The sequence below is a fragment of the Ranitomeya variabilis genome, chromosome 4 (genome assembly GCF_051348905.1).
Source record: "Ranitomeya variabilis isolate aRanVar5 chromosome 4, aRanVar5.hap1, whole genome shotgun sequence".
Taxonomy (NCBI): domain Eukaryota; kingdom Metazoa; phylum Chordata; class Amphibia; order Anura; family Dendrobatidae; genus Ranitomeya; species Ranitomeya variabilis.
This window is the reverse complement of record NC_135235.1, coordinates 339,339,451-339,355,865: the sequence shown is the minus strand read 5'-3', so window position 1 is coordinate 339,355,865 and position 16,415 is coordinate 339,339,451. Positions and strand designations below refer to the sequence as shown.

The following is a 16,415-nucleotide window of genomic DNA, read 5'->3' as shown; positions in this document are numbered from 1 at the left end:
ATGTATTCATGGGAGAGATGAACAGCTTTCCCAAGTACACATCTTTTCAAGGAGCAGATACAACCAACAAGTAGGTTTATAAAAAAAAAAAAAAAATTGTTTTTGCCGCAACCATAAAATTCCAGTCTACCAAAATATAAATGTAATCCTCCCGTACATTAAATGCCAAACAGAAAAATAATCAAAATGCCAGAATTTTTTTTGGTCACCTCATTCAATATAAAGCTTTCAAAATATTGTAGTATGTACCCCAAATAAAAATGTTAGATCTTCATGGGAAAACAATGCCCATGCATAAAAAAAGGCCAGTATGGGTCTCAAATTTAAAAAAAAAAAGTCAAACCATTTTTTTTTTTTTACAAAAATTTTGAATCAGTCATAATACTGACCTGGGATATTTCGGCTATTAGGTCATTTTTACGATCCATTAACACCAATTGTGAATTATTAATTGGGAATTGTGATTATTCACTGCATGTGTATATTCCGTTGTGGGGAAGGGGCACTATTTCAGTTTTCACCCAAGTTTGGCTGGAATCAGCCCTGACAGCCATCCTCCATAACATTGTCCATATCTAATTATCACATTGCAGTCATCAACAAAATGGTGCTGCTCTTTGATCCTAAATGTCTTCCTTTCTTATCCTTATGCAAACACCCAGAAGGGGAGAAGAGACATCACACGTGAGCAGGCCCCGCCCACATTTACTGCAGTCATAATGTGAGCTAGTTGTACATTAGGTTTTCATGGCAAATTTCAGCAGCTGCTCCCCCTAGTGTTTAAAAGTGGAAAACTTTTATATTTTATACCATTTATAAAAAAGTTTAAATATTAAACAAATATAACATTAATACTTACTTTTTCAATTACTGAAATATATATTTTTATGGTACAGTCCCTTCAATGAGTTAGGCACATCTTGCTCAATGCCCCATCATTATGACTGTACAATGCCAGAGTTAATAATTGTTTATGCTGGGGCTGGTGTGGGGGCAAAAGCACTTTACCGTTTTAGCCTTTATCACCACAGGAGTTTTTGCACAAATATTACACTGCATAAATCTATGAATAGTATATTCTATTTTGTTTATAAGGAAAAGGTTGGTTAGTAAAGCGGCTTTAGAACAAAGTGGTACTACACGTGAAAACAACAAATCAAATTTCATGTGTTCATTTTTTTCCTATAGCTTTTTTCAATTTGCAAGCAACACACAAGCCCACAGCAGTATGCATATAAAAAAATGTTTACTAGAATAGGTTTGTAACAATATATACTCATGCATAAAATTTGTACAGAAATATGCAGAGATTTTTAATAGAATAATCAATTTGCAACTTGGCAGTATATTTTCAAAGTATTACAGAAAATACAAAATTAACAAGATACCATATAGAAAAGTAAAAACATTTTGAATTGTTTGAAAAATAAATGTATTCCATATGCAATTCTCATATGAGAACATAACTCTCTATCTTCTTTACGACTTCTTTAGCTACAGCAACCACAGTTTCTTCTTCCGCTGGGTCTAAACAAGTATTGGGAATGCCAGGTGGAGTGTAGCAGTCCGGATACTGAGTTCTTTCTTTGTCCACTCCAAATGCTTTCAGTTGACTCACTTCATCGTGAATGCTTTGAAGGCTGCTACAGTAAGAAGATACCTTTTTGGCTAAACAAACAATAGTGTCATCTTTGTTTATTTTTCCTACCTTAATGTATTGTGCGGCAAATAAAGCTTTCTTTACAGCCTGGTGCACTTTGAAGAACACCCACTCTGTATGGCCATGACCAACATCATGTTCTGCAGCTTTAAGATCACATACTGCCTGCCTCAACCACCTATCCGCTTCTTTAGGTTTTGGGTGGGTGGGTGTACTGTGGTATCCCCAAAAATCATAGTTACATCTGGTTGTTCTGGAGAAATGTTCACGATGGTGCTTGTGGTTGGATGCTTGACTGTCCCATTGTGCCCAAAAGTTAGAAAAACCACCAGCATTTCTCGAATAATTAGTTGATGACGACGAGCCAGTATGTCTTTTTCCGGATCCCATTTCTTTAATTCTATTCTGAAGATATTTGCACAATTCTGTGTAAAGTTTCTCTTGGGCCATGTTTTTGTCTGGATGGTATTTCAGGTAAAGTCGTCTTATGGCGCGCCTTCGTTCACTTTCAGGCAATCCCCATATTTGGCTCAAATAAAGATCAATCTCTTTTTTCATGTGTTCACTTGAGTAATTCTGAATCTTTGACTGCATTTGAGGTTGAGGATTTCCAAGTAACAGAAGAGCTTTCCCGCTTTGTCCTTCAGATCTTTTGAACTGATATAAATCAAGAACACTAGCCTCAATGTTATCATTTTGACCGATGTCTACGAGATACATTTCAACTTCACAGCTTCCAAAAATCTTCTTACCAAGTTCCTCAACAATCACAGCATATAAGTAAGATTCCTCTTCAGTAGGAATCATGTAACCCACATAGTCACCAACCTTGAATGTATTCATGATGCTCATATCCAAACAATCATACCATTCAGTAGAAATTTTGTCACCTGGGCTTGGTAAAGAAAAAGTATTTTGAGTACTAATCTTAACCCACAAATCATTTTCCTTGAGCACATCAGTTATTTCATTGGGATTATCACAGGAAAGCATTTGTACAACAACATCTAATGATTTCGGCGTTAGTACATTCTCTATCAAATTGTTTATTTCTTGTGCAAGAACTTGCATAACTTTAATCAGATTTGTGGTCCGCAGTGAGTCACTATGTTGGAAATATATTTGACAACCATTTTCCTTGTTTTTTGCTACAAACACTGTTTTTTTCATTTGAGTACCAGCCAAAGGTGTGTCTTCATACATTAATACAGTTTGTAACTCAGAGCAACATATTATTTCTATTGTCCCAAAGATAAGGTTCCAGTTCTTTGCAGCTTCCAATTGCACAAGTTTTCCTTCGTTCTGGTTTTGAAGAAGGCAAACCAAAGCATCTTGAAATACTGAAGAGAAAAACAGTTTTTCAAACTTTAATTTTAATGGGCATTCATCACCATATGAACACAGGTTTTCTGAATCAAAATTAAGAGACTCGTTTGTAATGTCTGAAAGCATCATAGGACAAATCTTTTTTGGCAAACATTTCAGGAGTTTTTCATGTTGGCACATGTCAAATGACTCAACTTCGCCTGGCATGCAAACAAATTTAAATGAATATTGCAATCTGTCTTGTACAATAGGACCTCGGCAATTATTAAAGACCAAAGTACTTGACTCATATAGTTTACCATCCACTGCTAAAAGATGCAGAGAAGTAATCTGTGGAGTATCTTTCTTTTCTTTGAATAATTTGAAAAGCTGTATTGTAGATTCTTTAACAGTCTTTTTTAGATTAGCATGCAAAGATGTCTTCTCTAATGTCTCTGTATAGATTGTTGAAAGTATATTGGCAAAATGGAGGACAGTCGGCTCAGCTTCAACTCCTACTTTTTGGAAGAGTTCGCTATAACATGCACTGTATGGAGGCAACTTGTACAAGTATGGTGAAAAATGGTTTTCCTTGTTGAGACTGAAAACTACTTGTCGTGGTAGTGCAATATTTTTTCCACCATTTACTAAAATAAATGGAATATCGATTAAACGAGTAATGTCAAATGTATCGCCTTTGCTTTGAAGGAAGGTATAGGCTTGTTTTAAAACCTCACTTCTGGTTTCCTGTAAGTCCTTGCTACCACATGAAGCTTTGCATACATGTTTTATGTTGTCAATTAGTTTTCCAATAGGTGGCTCAAGCAGCACTCCACATTGATTAAGAAATTCAGTGATCTTCTTGTTGCATTTAGAGCTGTTAAGTAACGGCAAGGACGTCCAAACCAATGAATCATAACCAGTGCAATTCAGTAATGAACCGTTCAGTGCAACTGTAGCAACAGTCTCTGTAAATGAAGGGTGCAATGCTTTTAGTTTAGAGCTTACTTTTAATGGAATAACAAAAGCAATTTTTCCCACTTCACTAGCAAATGTGCAGCTCATTTCATCTAAAGTCATGGAAATTAAATACTTATACAAAGCATCAGCCTTGATATGAAGTGACTTCAAAGAAGAATTAACTGTTGCGTTTTTCTCAACCTGAGTTGCAAATTTAATAAAGTCTGTTTCTGTTAGTGAACATTTCAATCCAATACTTTGAAGAAGAATATGTAAATTGGGAATGCTATGCTTTTCAAACATCTTCCAGAAATTATCAGGGATGAAATACTCCTGAAGCTCTAAGATCCTGAACAGTTCTACTTTCTGATCATAGAAATAGGACACCTTTTGAAGTACGCCACGTTTATCTCTGATCAGCTGCGCAGGTTTGAGTGATGTGATAATCTGATCCTTCTTGTGGAAACCATTGCAATCTTGCAGTTGTAGTACCATTCGTAATATATCCACTAATTGATTTTCATTGAGGATAGTAAGATCCAAGAGGAGATAATCAGCAAGTAATTCCAAGTCAATAATGATTGGGATTTTCATATACTCGCTAACCTGCAAGTTAAGACAAGTATATTTAAGGTAAATTGTTGAAGGATGGAGATCAGAAAGCTGAAAAGGTTCCAAGTCAAATGTTGTGTTAAGCAGATGAATCTTTTTGCAGCCAAGCAAATTCTGCCTCTTACCTTGAATCGTTTCAAACAAGGGTAAAGACTTGAGCTTCTGTAATATGCCCTCGTTTTTTTCTGATGGCAGTTTATTTAAGATGCAAGAAAGAAACCTATCAATTTCTATTGCCTCTATAAGCTGCCAGTGAAGGTCGTTTCTAGAACTTAGTTGTTCTAGCACCAGTTCAAGATTTTCTGTGTTCAATGTGTAGGGCTTAAAATGTGGAACAATATGATCATTAATTACAGAACAGTCTAATTCAGGAAATCCTAGTTTCAAAAGGCACTTATACATATAACTGTCACTTGGAAAGCAAATATTTTTGAGATCAGCAGGAGATAGAACACTTTGGTTACACAGTTTACCAGGTGACATTTTAAGTTTGACTGGTACAATTGCCCATTGCTCAAAAATAGCACAAATCTCAGCAAAGAGTTCCTTTTCCTGATCAGCTTTCTGCAATGATAACTCACTCCTAAAAAATAACCATAAATATTTCAGCCAATCTGCTGTGTGTTTTGAAAGTGGAAGATTGGGTACATTTGTTTTTGAAGAAATTTCATACTTTGGACCCAGGTGGTTCTTAACTAAAGAAACAGAACTCTTTATATCTAAACGTTTCACAAAGCCATATTTTTCCAAAGAACTATCCTCGTGTTTTATGAATTCACTGCTTGCACCAGGAAAAAGTGAAGAATAATATGAAAAAAATGTTGGTTTATCTTTGTCAAAGTAATGAAGCATGTTATCCACAGTAAGTAACAGAGGAACTCCTTGAAGATCAATTTTTTGTTGGGTATCGGATTTTAAGCAGAATTTTAAAAGAGAGATACAGTTTTCCTCATTTTTGAATATAGAACTACCGACAGGGGCAGGTAGAGAATCTCTACTGGGTAGTAAAGGGATATTTCTTAAGAAAGAACACAGATTTTGTGAGTTTAATTCAGTGACATGAACACCAGCTTCTTTAAAAGCATTGCACACAAAACTTCCATAAGCCAGCAGCAGGTTTATCTTGAGAAGTACATGTTCAATATCTTTGATTTTTTCTGGAACTGCAAAGAATGGTTCTTCAGTGATGGAGGATTTTCCAACGTTTGACCACTCAACAGCTACACCATTTTTCTTGGCAGATTTTGTCTCTGTACTAGATTCTTTGTAAACAGGAATTATTTGCAATCTAAGCTCAAAGATAGTCAAATAGACTTGTTTAACTACATTTTTCCACAACGGTGGCACATTTTCAGTATTAGTAGGGAAAAATGATAGATAGCTATCAAGGAATAGCTTGCATGAGTCAAAACATGGGAAATGTAGTGATTTTCTTGAAAATAATTCATGTAGACACTGAAGAAGATAACAGTAAAGTGGTGCTGTAATATTTGATAGCAGAAATATGTTCCATGCGGTCTTTGGGCTATCACCATCTTCTTTGCAGATATTTCTACGTGCTGCATCCACAATAAAATTTGCATTTATGTGTACCGGTAGACCAGTTTCTAGAGGAAGAGGCAAAGTACAGAAAGCCCTACCTGTTATTGCTTTATTAAGACAAGCAGCTATTGAACCATGCGGTACAAGGATTTGTCGTAAATTGTGTGAATTATCTTCCAAAGTGTCTCTCTCCCTTTCAATTCCCAGTTGTCTAACTATAAGCCAGCGGGTTGTAGTGTTTGAGCTGCTGCATTTTACTTCAACCACTGAAGATATCCTGAATGGTAAGCTTCCGGACACTTGACCCTCACTCTTATTACTGTTGGATAGTCTTTGCTGGAACAAAGATATTTTCTTTGAATGAGTCTCATCAATTTTAGTTTCAACATAAAATTTTTCTTCCACATTTCCTGTGCTTGAAATTTCAGAGAAAGTTATTTTTCTAATATGATTTAAAAAAAGAATCATGTCAGCATCTTTATCAAGTTCTTCACACATACTTCTGATCTCTTCGATTGACGAAGTTTGGTCACTTATTTCTGACTTTGACACAGTGTTTGCCATTCTAAGTGGTAAACGGAAAATTGTTCCTTTTTGTAGACTGAACATGGATGGTAAAAAGGTGTCATAAACGTCCTGAAATGTCCCTTTAAACTCATTATTAACAGTAAACATTCCACCTGGGCTGGTATCCTCAGAAGATTCCAAAAACATAAGGTTGGGATCAAAAACACACATAATGGTATCAGCACTAACAAAAGAAGGGCAATCTGTTATGTGGTACACAGAATTAAAGCCAAGTCCAAACTTTCCTGTTTTGTCTAAATTATTTTCCTTGCCACCAATGCCAAGCTGTTGAATTCCATCAATATCTTTAGATGAAAATGTGTTGTTGTTGTAAACACAAAGGGCAGGACCTTGAAGTGGGTGCCATTCATGTCCAAACACTCTTTTTGTTTCATGCTTTCTGCAGTCCAACACAAAATGAATTTCAGTAGCTTCTGCATCATCTGCATTCTGCAGCAACTCTTTAAGTATGTCTTTTTTTAAAGAATATTCCTTCAAAATATTTTTGATGCGTGTAGTAATCTTTTCCTTTGCACCAAATTGGGAAGCCCATTTGGAAAGATTTGAAAGTTTTAATTTTTGAAGTGTATGATGGATTCTTGTTTTGATTCCCAATTGTGACACCACTGCTCGAGGAATTCGTTCATTACAGAAATTAAGTTCTTTGTCGCAAGGTAGCCATGGAGTGTCATTGTAAAAAATTTTGTCTACATGGCGTAATATACACTTCAGGTCTGGCACAAAAACGTGTCTTGTGTCAATTGAATTACTTAAATTACTATCTGGTATCTTCTCAAGGCAATGATTTATCAAATTTACTACCAAAGTGAGTTCACTTTGTGAAAGTGGGGTTCCTTGATGATTAATAGCCATTTGTTCCAAAATTAAAAAGTATTGAAGAAAAGAGAATTCTTTGGAAATTTCAACACTATCCCACAGTTTTTCAAAATTTTCAAAATGTTTTGGTAGTTTGTACAAATAAGGGGAAGCATCAAAAGGAATTCGGTGTGCAACCACATTCACTGGTACAAAGTCATTATCAATGAACACAAAAGGGAAAGCAGAGGCTCGTTCCTTTATAAGGCCAGCAAGGTTCGGTTCCTTTTTTAAAAGTTTATTCAAATAACTGTAACACTCTTTTGCAATGTGAAGTGGATCATCGTTATTCAGCAAATTCATTCCTTCAGAAGCTTTCTGCAGTTGAGACATAACAACCTGGAAAGAAGGTTGACGATCAAAGCCAAGGAAAGACATCACATTATTAGTCAATTTAGGGTTTATCAAATATTGTTGGCTTAGAATTGGGTGAATCATAGATACAAGAGCCTTATATTTGTAGTGAAAAAGATCTTCTGCTTTCATTAAAGTCAGATCTTTAAGATCAGTAGCATTGCTTTGTGGAGGCACTGCAGGAAGGAAGACAATGACTCTAAAGGCTAGGTTATCAATGGTGCCATGCTCTTGAAGAAGATCATTTAATAGTTCCAGTGTGCAAACAATTTGTTTTAATGCTTTCTCACGATCATATTTCCAGGTATTTTTAATTCTACATGCTCTCAATATCAGTTCTTTTACAGGTAGTTTGTCCTTCAGCAAACCTAGAGTATGCAGATATTCTAACCTCTCCATTTCAAGGAATTCTGCACCTTGAGGAAAACGTCCTTCCTCTGGGTCATACAGTGCTGACACTTTTCCTTTTGGGTGCACCAGATTTGTTATAAATTGTAAGTTGTCGTGCAAAGAAGATGGGATGCAAGGTTTTAATAGCAATAAACTGTTAATCTGTTTATTTTTAAGATCAATTGCATAAATGATTAAGGCATTTCGGTCTTCTCTCTTTATGTGGTCCAAATTTTCAAATACTATCGCCCTGTAGAATCTTTCACAGTTGTAAAAGTTTTTTTCTAGTTCGCTATAGCTGTTACTCATGCTGAAGCTGTTTTTTACCCAGTCTGGGAGGTCAACTGCCAAGTATGGCTTTTTCAGATGCATGGAAAATACTTTTTTGGCAAGTTTTTGAATGGTTTCATCTTTGAACATTTCTAGATCTAGAAAGCATGCATGTTCTATTGTACAACATTCTTGCCCATTGTTAAACAGATGAGGTAAAGTGTTCTCTAGCCCAAAGGCTATTGCATGGTAAAAGCTTTTGACCATTTCCATGAAACGAGTGTTCACTTTTGTGATGTCAGGCCAAAATGTGTAATAGTCGTAGTCCTCTATATCACCATTTTCATTCAGTGCTTGTAGCTGCAGTAATGCAGTTATAACAGCAACTATCACTGCATCACAGAGTAAATGTTTATTCCATTCACCTTTTGCAGTTGTCTCCCATAAGGTTTTTCTATTTGACATCACCGAGAAGGATCCATTAATATGAAAAGGCAGCCCGGTAGAAACTGGAAGAGGAAGGAAACAGAACACCATCCCTGTAAAATCTTCTAAATCAGAGGTCCATTTTCCAGTACTATCATTTTTCTTTAAAGGAAGTGCAACTCCAGCAATCGGCGGACAAAATATGTTTTCATTTTTCATTATACTCTTGACAGATTTTTTTACTCCAAGACCTGACTGCACAATGTAGAATTTTGTGTCAGTTGTGTTACTTTTCTGTGTGCAAATTGATACTATGTTTGTGCATTTAAAATCCCAGCTATCCATATGCTCACATAACTGTTCAGATACATTGAGCTGCTCCTGTTCTAGTGGCAAACCTTGAGAAACTTGCAGTTTTTGAAGTATCTCTTTTTCAAGATGTACTTTTGTGGTATGAAATCCAGGACATATGTCATTAGACAAATAACCTAAGCTTACTTCTTTTACATTTTTTAAGAAAATTAGAAGAGTTTCTGAAGAATTTTCAAAATCCAGCATAAACAAGTTTATCTGTTCTTTCCCAAATGTTTGGTGACAGATTTCTGATTTTTTAGCTGCTTCTTCTGTTCGAAATGGTAAACGAATAAGTGTTCCATTAAAGTAAAAAGGCTGTGCAAGTTTACAACCAAACACATTAGAGTATGGCTGAAATTGGTCAGAAAACATATGAAGCAATTCAGAATTATTTTGGAGATTCAACTTCATGCCTGGATTTCTCTGTGAAATGTGTTTTTGCAGATGGTTTGCATTTGGGTCAAATATGAGAACGTTTGATCCACTCATTATAGAAGGTACATCTGTGATATGGTATACAGTGTTAAACCCTAAACCAAATTTGCCAATTTTCTGCACCTGGGTTTCTTTAGTAGCTGCTCCAATGCGTATAATATTGGTAAAATCGGCATCTGTAAATTTACTGTTGTTGAAAGACCATAGAGCTGGCCCATGACAATCATCCATTCCAGGGTCTATTAATGTCTTCCTTACTTCAGAGTTCTGTCTCATATCGACCAAAAAATGGCAGGCTGTCGCATCTGCGTCATCTGCATTCTGAATCATTTCTTTGAAAAGTTCTACATGTTCACTGTATTCTCTAAGAATATTTTTTATTCTTAGAGTCACTGGTTCAGATGGTCCCCAGGGCTCAAAAAACTCTGGCTTTAATACCTTGGTGCTTAGAAAGTGAATTTTCAGGTACTTGGCTGTGGCCATTGAAATGCCTTCATGTACAATATCAAAGTCCATACAACTACCAGAAGCATTGGTTAAATACTGTTTCTCCATGTCACAGTACAAAGTTTTAGACAAAGGTTTAAGAGTAAAACACTTATTGTCAGACTGCACTGGTATAGGGAGCTCATCTGTTCCGTTTACAGAGTTAACCTTCATCCAGTCCAAGATGGAAATTACAAGCTTCAAGTCTTTGGGAGATCCAGAATTGGGAGTGTCCTTGTCAATGCAATCTTTTAATGCATGCAGAATGTCAATGACTTCATTGGGTGGTAATGTGCTATTAACTCCACATCTAGTAAAAAGATTTTTGTAAGGTATAAAGTCAGGTGACACTTTATTGACACAGGAGGATAGATCTAAGCTGTCAGGATAATGTAAAACAGTCTCATGTGGGAAACAGAAATTATTTCCAGTCCATATCAAAACTTCATGGAGTGTATCACTATGAAAATGTTTAATATGATCTTGTATATACTTGTAAATGTCATGGAGTTTCCTATAAAAGGAGTACTGGTCCATTGACTTGTACTTAAGACTGAGTGCTTGAAGATTTTCCACAACTTTTTCAGGGGGAGGAGGGTCATTTAAGCCAAGAAGATCATTTGCTTTTGCAACAAAGCGATTGGTTAAAGGCATTGATAGGTCAACTATATTACAGTACGTCATACTTCTCATATTTTTTGGCTCAATTAGTGTAGTTTGTGAATCCTTACAAACAGGGACCCAAGAAAGGCTACAGAGTACCTTTAAGTTCTGACAGGTAAACTTTGTTAAAACCACAGTGTTGTTGCAAACCTCAATAAGAGCGTCAGCTTTTTTAAAGGAAGAAGGCACATCCTCATCTTGATTTAATTGTTCAGCAATTTTCATCACATCCTTCGGTGTGATCTTATGAATGGAATCTAGCAAGCCCAACATTCTTAGTGACATCAGTATTGAATCTTCGTGGTAGTTTTCTGGTGGAAATTTATCAGACTCAAACAAAACTCTCAATGTTTCGATTTTTGGATCATAAAGGACAGATGGTGGTTGAAGACGACCATTGCAAGGTATGAAGTTAAGGTAACTGCACATATATTTCAGTTTTTCATTCTGAGTGAATAATGCATATCCATTTCTCAAAATCCAGAACATCACACATTGAAATTCATTTTGATTATTAATGTAAGAGCCTTTTTGGATAGCTGTAACCATCAGCACAGCAACATCTACTGCATTTAGAAGTTTAAAGTTCATCAGTTGTAATAGTCTCCTATCAGATTCATCTCTACATTTTATCATAACATCTGGGAACACTAAGGAGTCTGGTACAGATGGAAGAGTGGTGGAGTCCAATGCAGTCAAGCACCTGGAAGCTGCCAGCCTTGTTTGAGAAGATCTAATGGTTTGGACACTACAAAAGATGGGCAACTTGTGTAAAATATTCAGTTCAGGTGAGGAGAATTTGTAAGCTTGAGAAAACAAGTTGCAAAACATCTTCATATTTTCATTTGAGCCATTCTTGAAGGCTTCCAAAATTTGATTAAGATTCAGGTTGGAAAGTGCTTTTAGAATATTATTTGGTGTTGGAGAAAATATGAACAAATGTAGGTTTTTGTGCCACATCCAAGTATTCTTGTCTTGTATCACAGTGCAACCAGCTTTCTCCAATAGTACAGTTATGCTTTCAGTGATGCTGTAGCCATCATTTTTTTTAAGAAGCATCGTTCCCCTTTTCAACCTTGCAAGTAGAATGTCATTTGAACTTTCGTTGATTAGTGTTAATGGTACAATTGGCTGGTTCTCAAAGAAATCTAAAATGTCATCATATTGCTGGAGGAAGGTCCAGATTTCAACAATCCATTGTACAGGTGGGTTATCAGAATTTCCTGGACACCAATGAACTTTGTCAGTACAATTATGCCATTTCTGGGGAAGGGCCTCATGTAGCGTCTTGCATATGACATCTTTAGTCAAGCACACCAGATTCTTAAATGTCTCTGCAAAAAAAAAAAAAAAAAAAGCAATTTAAAATGTGTTAAATAAGTGATTATTTATTTTTTTTTTTTACACTTTAGCTAGTATTGACTATGATAGCAACTGAGTATATTTTAAACACCGCTACAATTCTAAGTGAGATAGTGCTAAGTGGTATGTAGTTAAAATGTAACTTTTAATATACCGTATATACTCGAGTATAGGCCGACCCCCCTAATTTTGCCACAAAACTGGGAAAAATTAATGACTCGAGTATAAGCCTAGGGTGGAAAATGCAGCAGCTACTGGTAAATTTCAAAAATAATAATATATGCCAATAAAAGTAAAATTAATTGCGACATCAGTAGTTTAAGTATTTTTGAATATCCATAGTGAATCAGGAGCCCCATATAATGCTCCTTACAGTTTATGATGGGCTCCATAAGATGCTCCATATTAAAATATGCCCCATATAATGCTGCACAAATGTTGATTATGGCCCCATAAGATGCTCCATACAGACATTTGCCCCATATAATGCTCCACAAATGTGGATTATGGCCCCATAAGATGCTCCATACAGATATTTGCCCCATAAAATACTGCACATGGCCCCATACAGATATTTGCCCCATATAATGCTGCACATGGCCCCATACAGATAACTGCCCCATATAATGCTGCACATGGCCCCATACAGATAACTGCCCCATATAATGCTGCACATGGCCCCATAAGATGCTCCATACAGATAATTGCCCCATATAATGCTTCACATGGCCCCATAAGATGCTCCATACAGATAATTGCCCCATATAATGCTGCACATGGCCACATAAGATGCCCCATACAGATATTTTCCCCCATATAATGGTGCACATGGCCACATAAGATGCCCCATACAGATATTTGCCCCCATATAATTGTGCACATGGCCACATAAGATGCCCCATACAGATATTTGCCCCATATAATGGTGCACATGGCCCCATAAGATGCCCCATACAGATATTTGCCCCCATATAATGCTGCACATGGCCACATAAGATGCCCCATACAGATATTTGCCCCAGATGCTGTTGCTGCGATTAAAAAAAAAATAAAAAAAAATCACATACTCACCTCTCAGGCCCCCGGCACTTGCTATATTCACCTGCTCCGCGTTCCACCGCTGCCGGGCGGTGGAACGAGGAGCAGGTGAATATCGCACACTGCCCCCCGTCATACTCACCTGCTCCTGGCGCCGTCGCTGCAAGTCTGTTTCCCGGCGCCGCAGCTTCCTCCTGTAGTGAGCGGTCACATGGTACCGCTCATTACAGTAATGAATATGCAGCTCCACCTCTATGGAAAAAAATAAAAATAGAAACAGTCCTGCGTGAGACATATCAATACCCTATAAGATAAATGAGCTTGTTGACAGGGAGCTTCTTAATATATAGTGAGAACAGTCAGCCATAACAATACAAAAGTTCAACAGTCTCATCTACACTGGTGTGAAAAAAAAACAAGTGGCAAAAAGTGCAGGATGATGCGGGGCATGAACATGCTCATAAAATGGATTTAAGTAGCAATAATAAAAATGAATACATGATCCAAGTGGATAAAAAAGTGATAGTAAATGCCTATCTAATCCAATATAGGTAATAAATAGCAATTGATGTGATTAAAAACAAAGCAAAATAACTCAGTACAAATAAATCTTTGTATTATACAGTGGGGGAAATAAGTATTTGATCTCTTGCTGATTTTGTGAGTTTGCCCACTGACAAAGACATGAACCGTCTATAATTTTAAGGGTAGGTTAATTTTAGCATTGAGAGATAGAATATCAAAACTAAAATCCAGAAAATCACATTGTATAAATTATATAAATTATTTTGCAGTGAGAAATAAGTATTTGATCCCCTACCAACCATTAAGAGGTCTGGCTCCTACAGACCAGTTAGACGCTCCTAATGAACTCGTTACCTGCATTAAAGACAACTGTCTTACATAGTCACCTTTATAAAAGACTCCTGTCCAGACTCAGTCAGTCAGACTCTAACCTCTACAACATGGGCAAGACCAAAGAGCTTTATAATGATGTCAGGGACAAGATCATAGACCTGCACAAAGCTTGAATGGGCTACTAAAGCATAAGTAAGATGCTGGTTGAGAAAGAGACAAAATGACTGTCAATTGACATCGATCTGGGGCATCATGCAAAATCTCACCTCGTGGGGTAATCTTGATCATGAGGAAGGTGAGAGCTCAGACTAAAACTACATGGGGGGACCTTGTTACTGATCTCAATGCAGCTGGGACCATAGTCACCAAGAAAACCATTGGTAACACATTACACTGTAAAGGTTTAAAATCCTGCAGTGCCCGCAAGGTCCCCCTGCTCAAGAAGGCACATGTGCAGGCCCATCTGAAGTTTGCCAATGGACACCTGGATGATTCTGTGAGTGATTGGGAGAAGGTGCTGCGGTCAAGGAGACAAAAATTGAGCTCTTTGGCATTAACTCAGCTCGCCATGTTTGATGGAAGAAAAATGCTGCCTATGACCCAAAGAACACTGTCCCGACTGTCAAGCATGGAGGTGGAAACATTATGTTTTGAGGGTGTTTCTCTGTTAAGGGCACAAGACTACTTCACTACATCAATGGGAGAATGGATGGAGCCATGTACTGTAAAATCCTGAGTGACAACCTCCTTCCTTCCACCAGGACATTAAAAATGGGTCGTGGCTGGGTCTTCCAGCAAGACAATGACCCAAAACATAAAGCCCTGGCAACAAAGGAGTAGCACAAATTAAGAACATTAAGGTCATGGAGTGGCCTAGCCTGTCTCTAGACCTTAATCCCATAGAAAACTTATGGAGGGAGTTGAAGCTCCGAGTTTCCAAGCAACGGCCTCAAAATCTTAATGATTTAGAGATGATCTGCAAAGAGGAGTGGATGAATATTCCTCCTGACATGTACACAAACCTCATCATCAACTACAAAAAACATCTGACTGCTGTTACCAAGTATTACGTCTTGTTTGCCAGAGGGATCAAATACTTATTTCTCACTGCAAAATGCAAATAAATGTATAGAATTTATACTATGTGATTTTCTGGATTTTATTTTTGATATTCTATCTCTCAATGCTAAAATTAACCTACCCTTAACATTATAGACTGTTCATGTATTTGCCAGTGAGCAAACATACAGTGGGGGAAATAAATATTTGATCCCTTGCTGATTTTGTAAGTCACACACAATGATGGTTCCCCAGTCTAGTAGGCAGTATTCACACAGGTTGTGTAAAGGTAACCAAATGTAAATTATAGTTGAATCCATATGGAAGACTGCTTACATGGGAGAAAATGCATCTGTGTGATCATAGGTTAATGGATTCCAGCCGTGATGACCAAAATATTAAAAGTGCTAGTGCATAAAGAAGTGCCGATGCATGAACAACAGCAGTATACTGACCAGTAAATAAAGTTGTATATTTTACTCATATATTTGGACTAGCTTCTTCTGTTCTTTCTTCTTCCTTTTTCCTGACCAGTAACTGTGGACCCCGCGTACAGCCTGCACCTGCCAAACGCGTGTTTCACCACTCATCAAAGCTCAGGTGAAACATGTATAAGCACGGCTGGAATCCTTTAAGCCAATGGTCCCCAACCTTTCTGACCTTGAGAGCCACATTCAGTTCTGAGAGGGTCGCGAGCCACATTCAGCTCTGGGAGAGGGTCGTGAGCCACATCCAAGTCTCGACTCCCTTACAATAATGGCAACCAAAGCCCCCATTATGGGTATGATGATAATCAAAGCTTTTCCACATAAATCACCCCAAAGCATAATACCAAGATCCGGGGGTTATCACAATACCCCTTCAGTATTCTCCCATCAATCACTCCCAAAACATGGTTGCATATAGCTTCAAGCACCTCCTCTCCCAGGTAGTATCATCCAGTTCTCAGCTTACCATACTTAAACTATATCTAAACGAAAGACCAGTATATGTGCATCCACATCTGCTCTTCTGTGCAGGGCTGCTCACAACATTCATAATTTTAAAATGTGATCATCATGCCTGTTTGTTAGATCTGGAGCTAATGCACCAAGCTGACAGACAGCCGCGAGCCACAATTCATGGGACCGCGAGCCACATGTGGCTCCCGAGCTACAGGTTGGGGATCCCTGCTTTAAGCAATGATCACACAGATGCA

At 37.3% G+C, this 16,415-nt stretch overlaps 1 protein-coding gene across 3 annotated transcripts in view; it reads right to left on the bottom strand.

The window, feature by feature from the left end:
* Positions 1–1,229: 1,229 nt before the first annotated feature.
* The window catches only part of LOC143764737 (sacsin-like), a 140,010-nt gene continuing 124,824 nt past the window's right edge, over positions 1,230–16,415 (bottom strand). For all 3 annotated transcript variants that reach the window (XM_077250642.1, XM_077250641.1, XM_077250643.1), the window contains one exon: positions 1,230–12,234. In XM_077250642.1, coding sequence (XP_077106757.1) covers positions 1,451–12,234 — 10,784 coding nt within the window. In that variant the 3' untranslated portion in view covers positions 1,230–1,450. The remainder of the gene's footprint in view (positions 12,235–16,415) is intronic.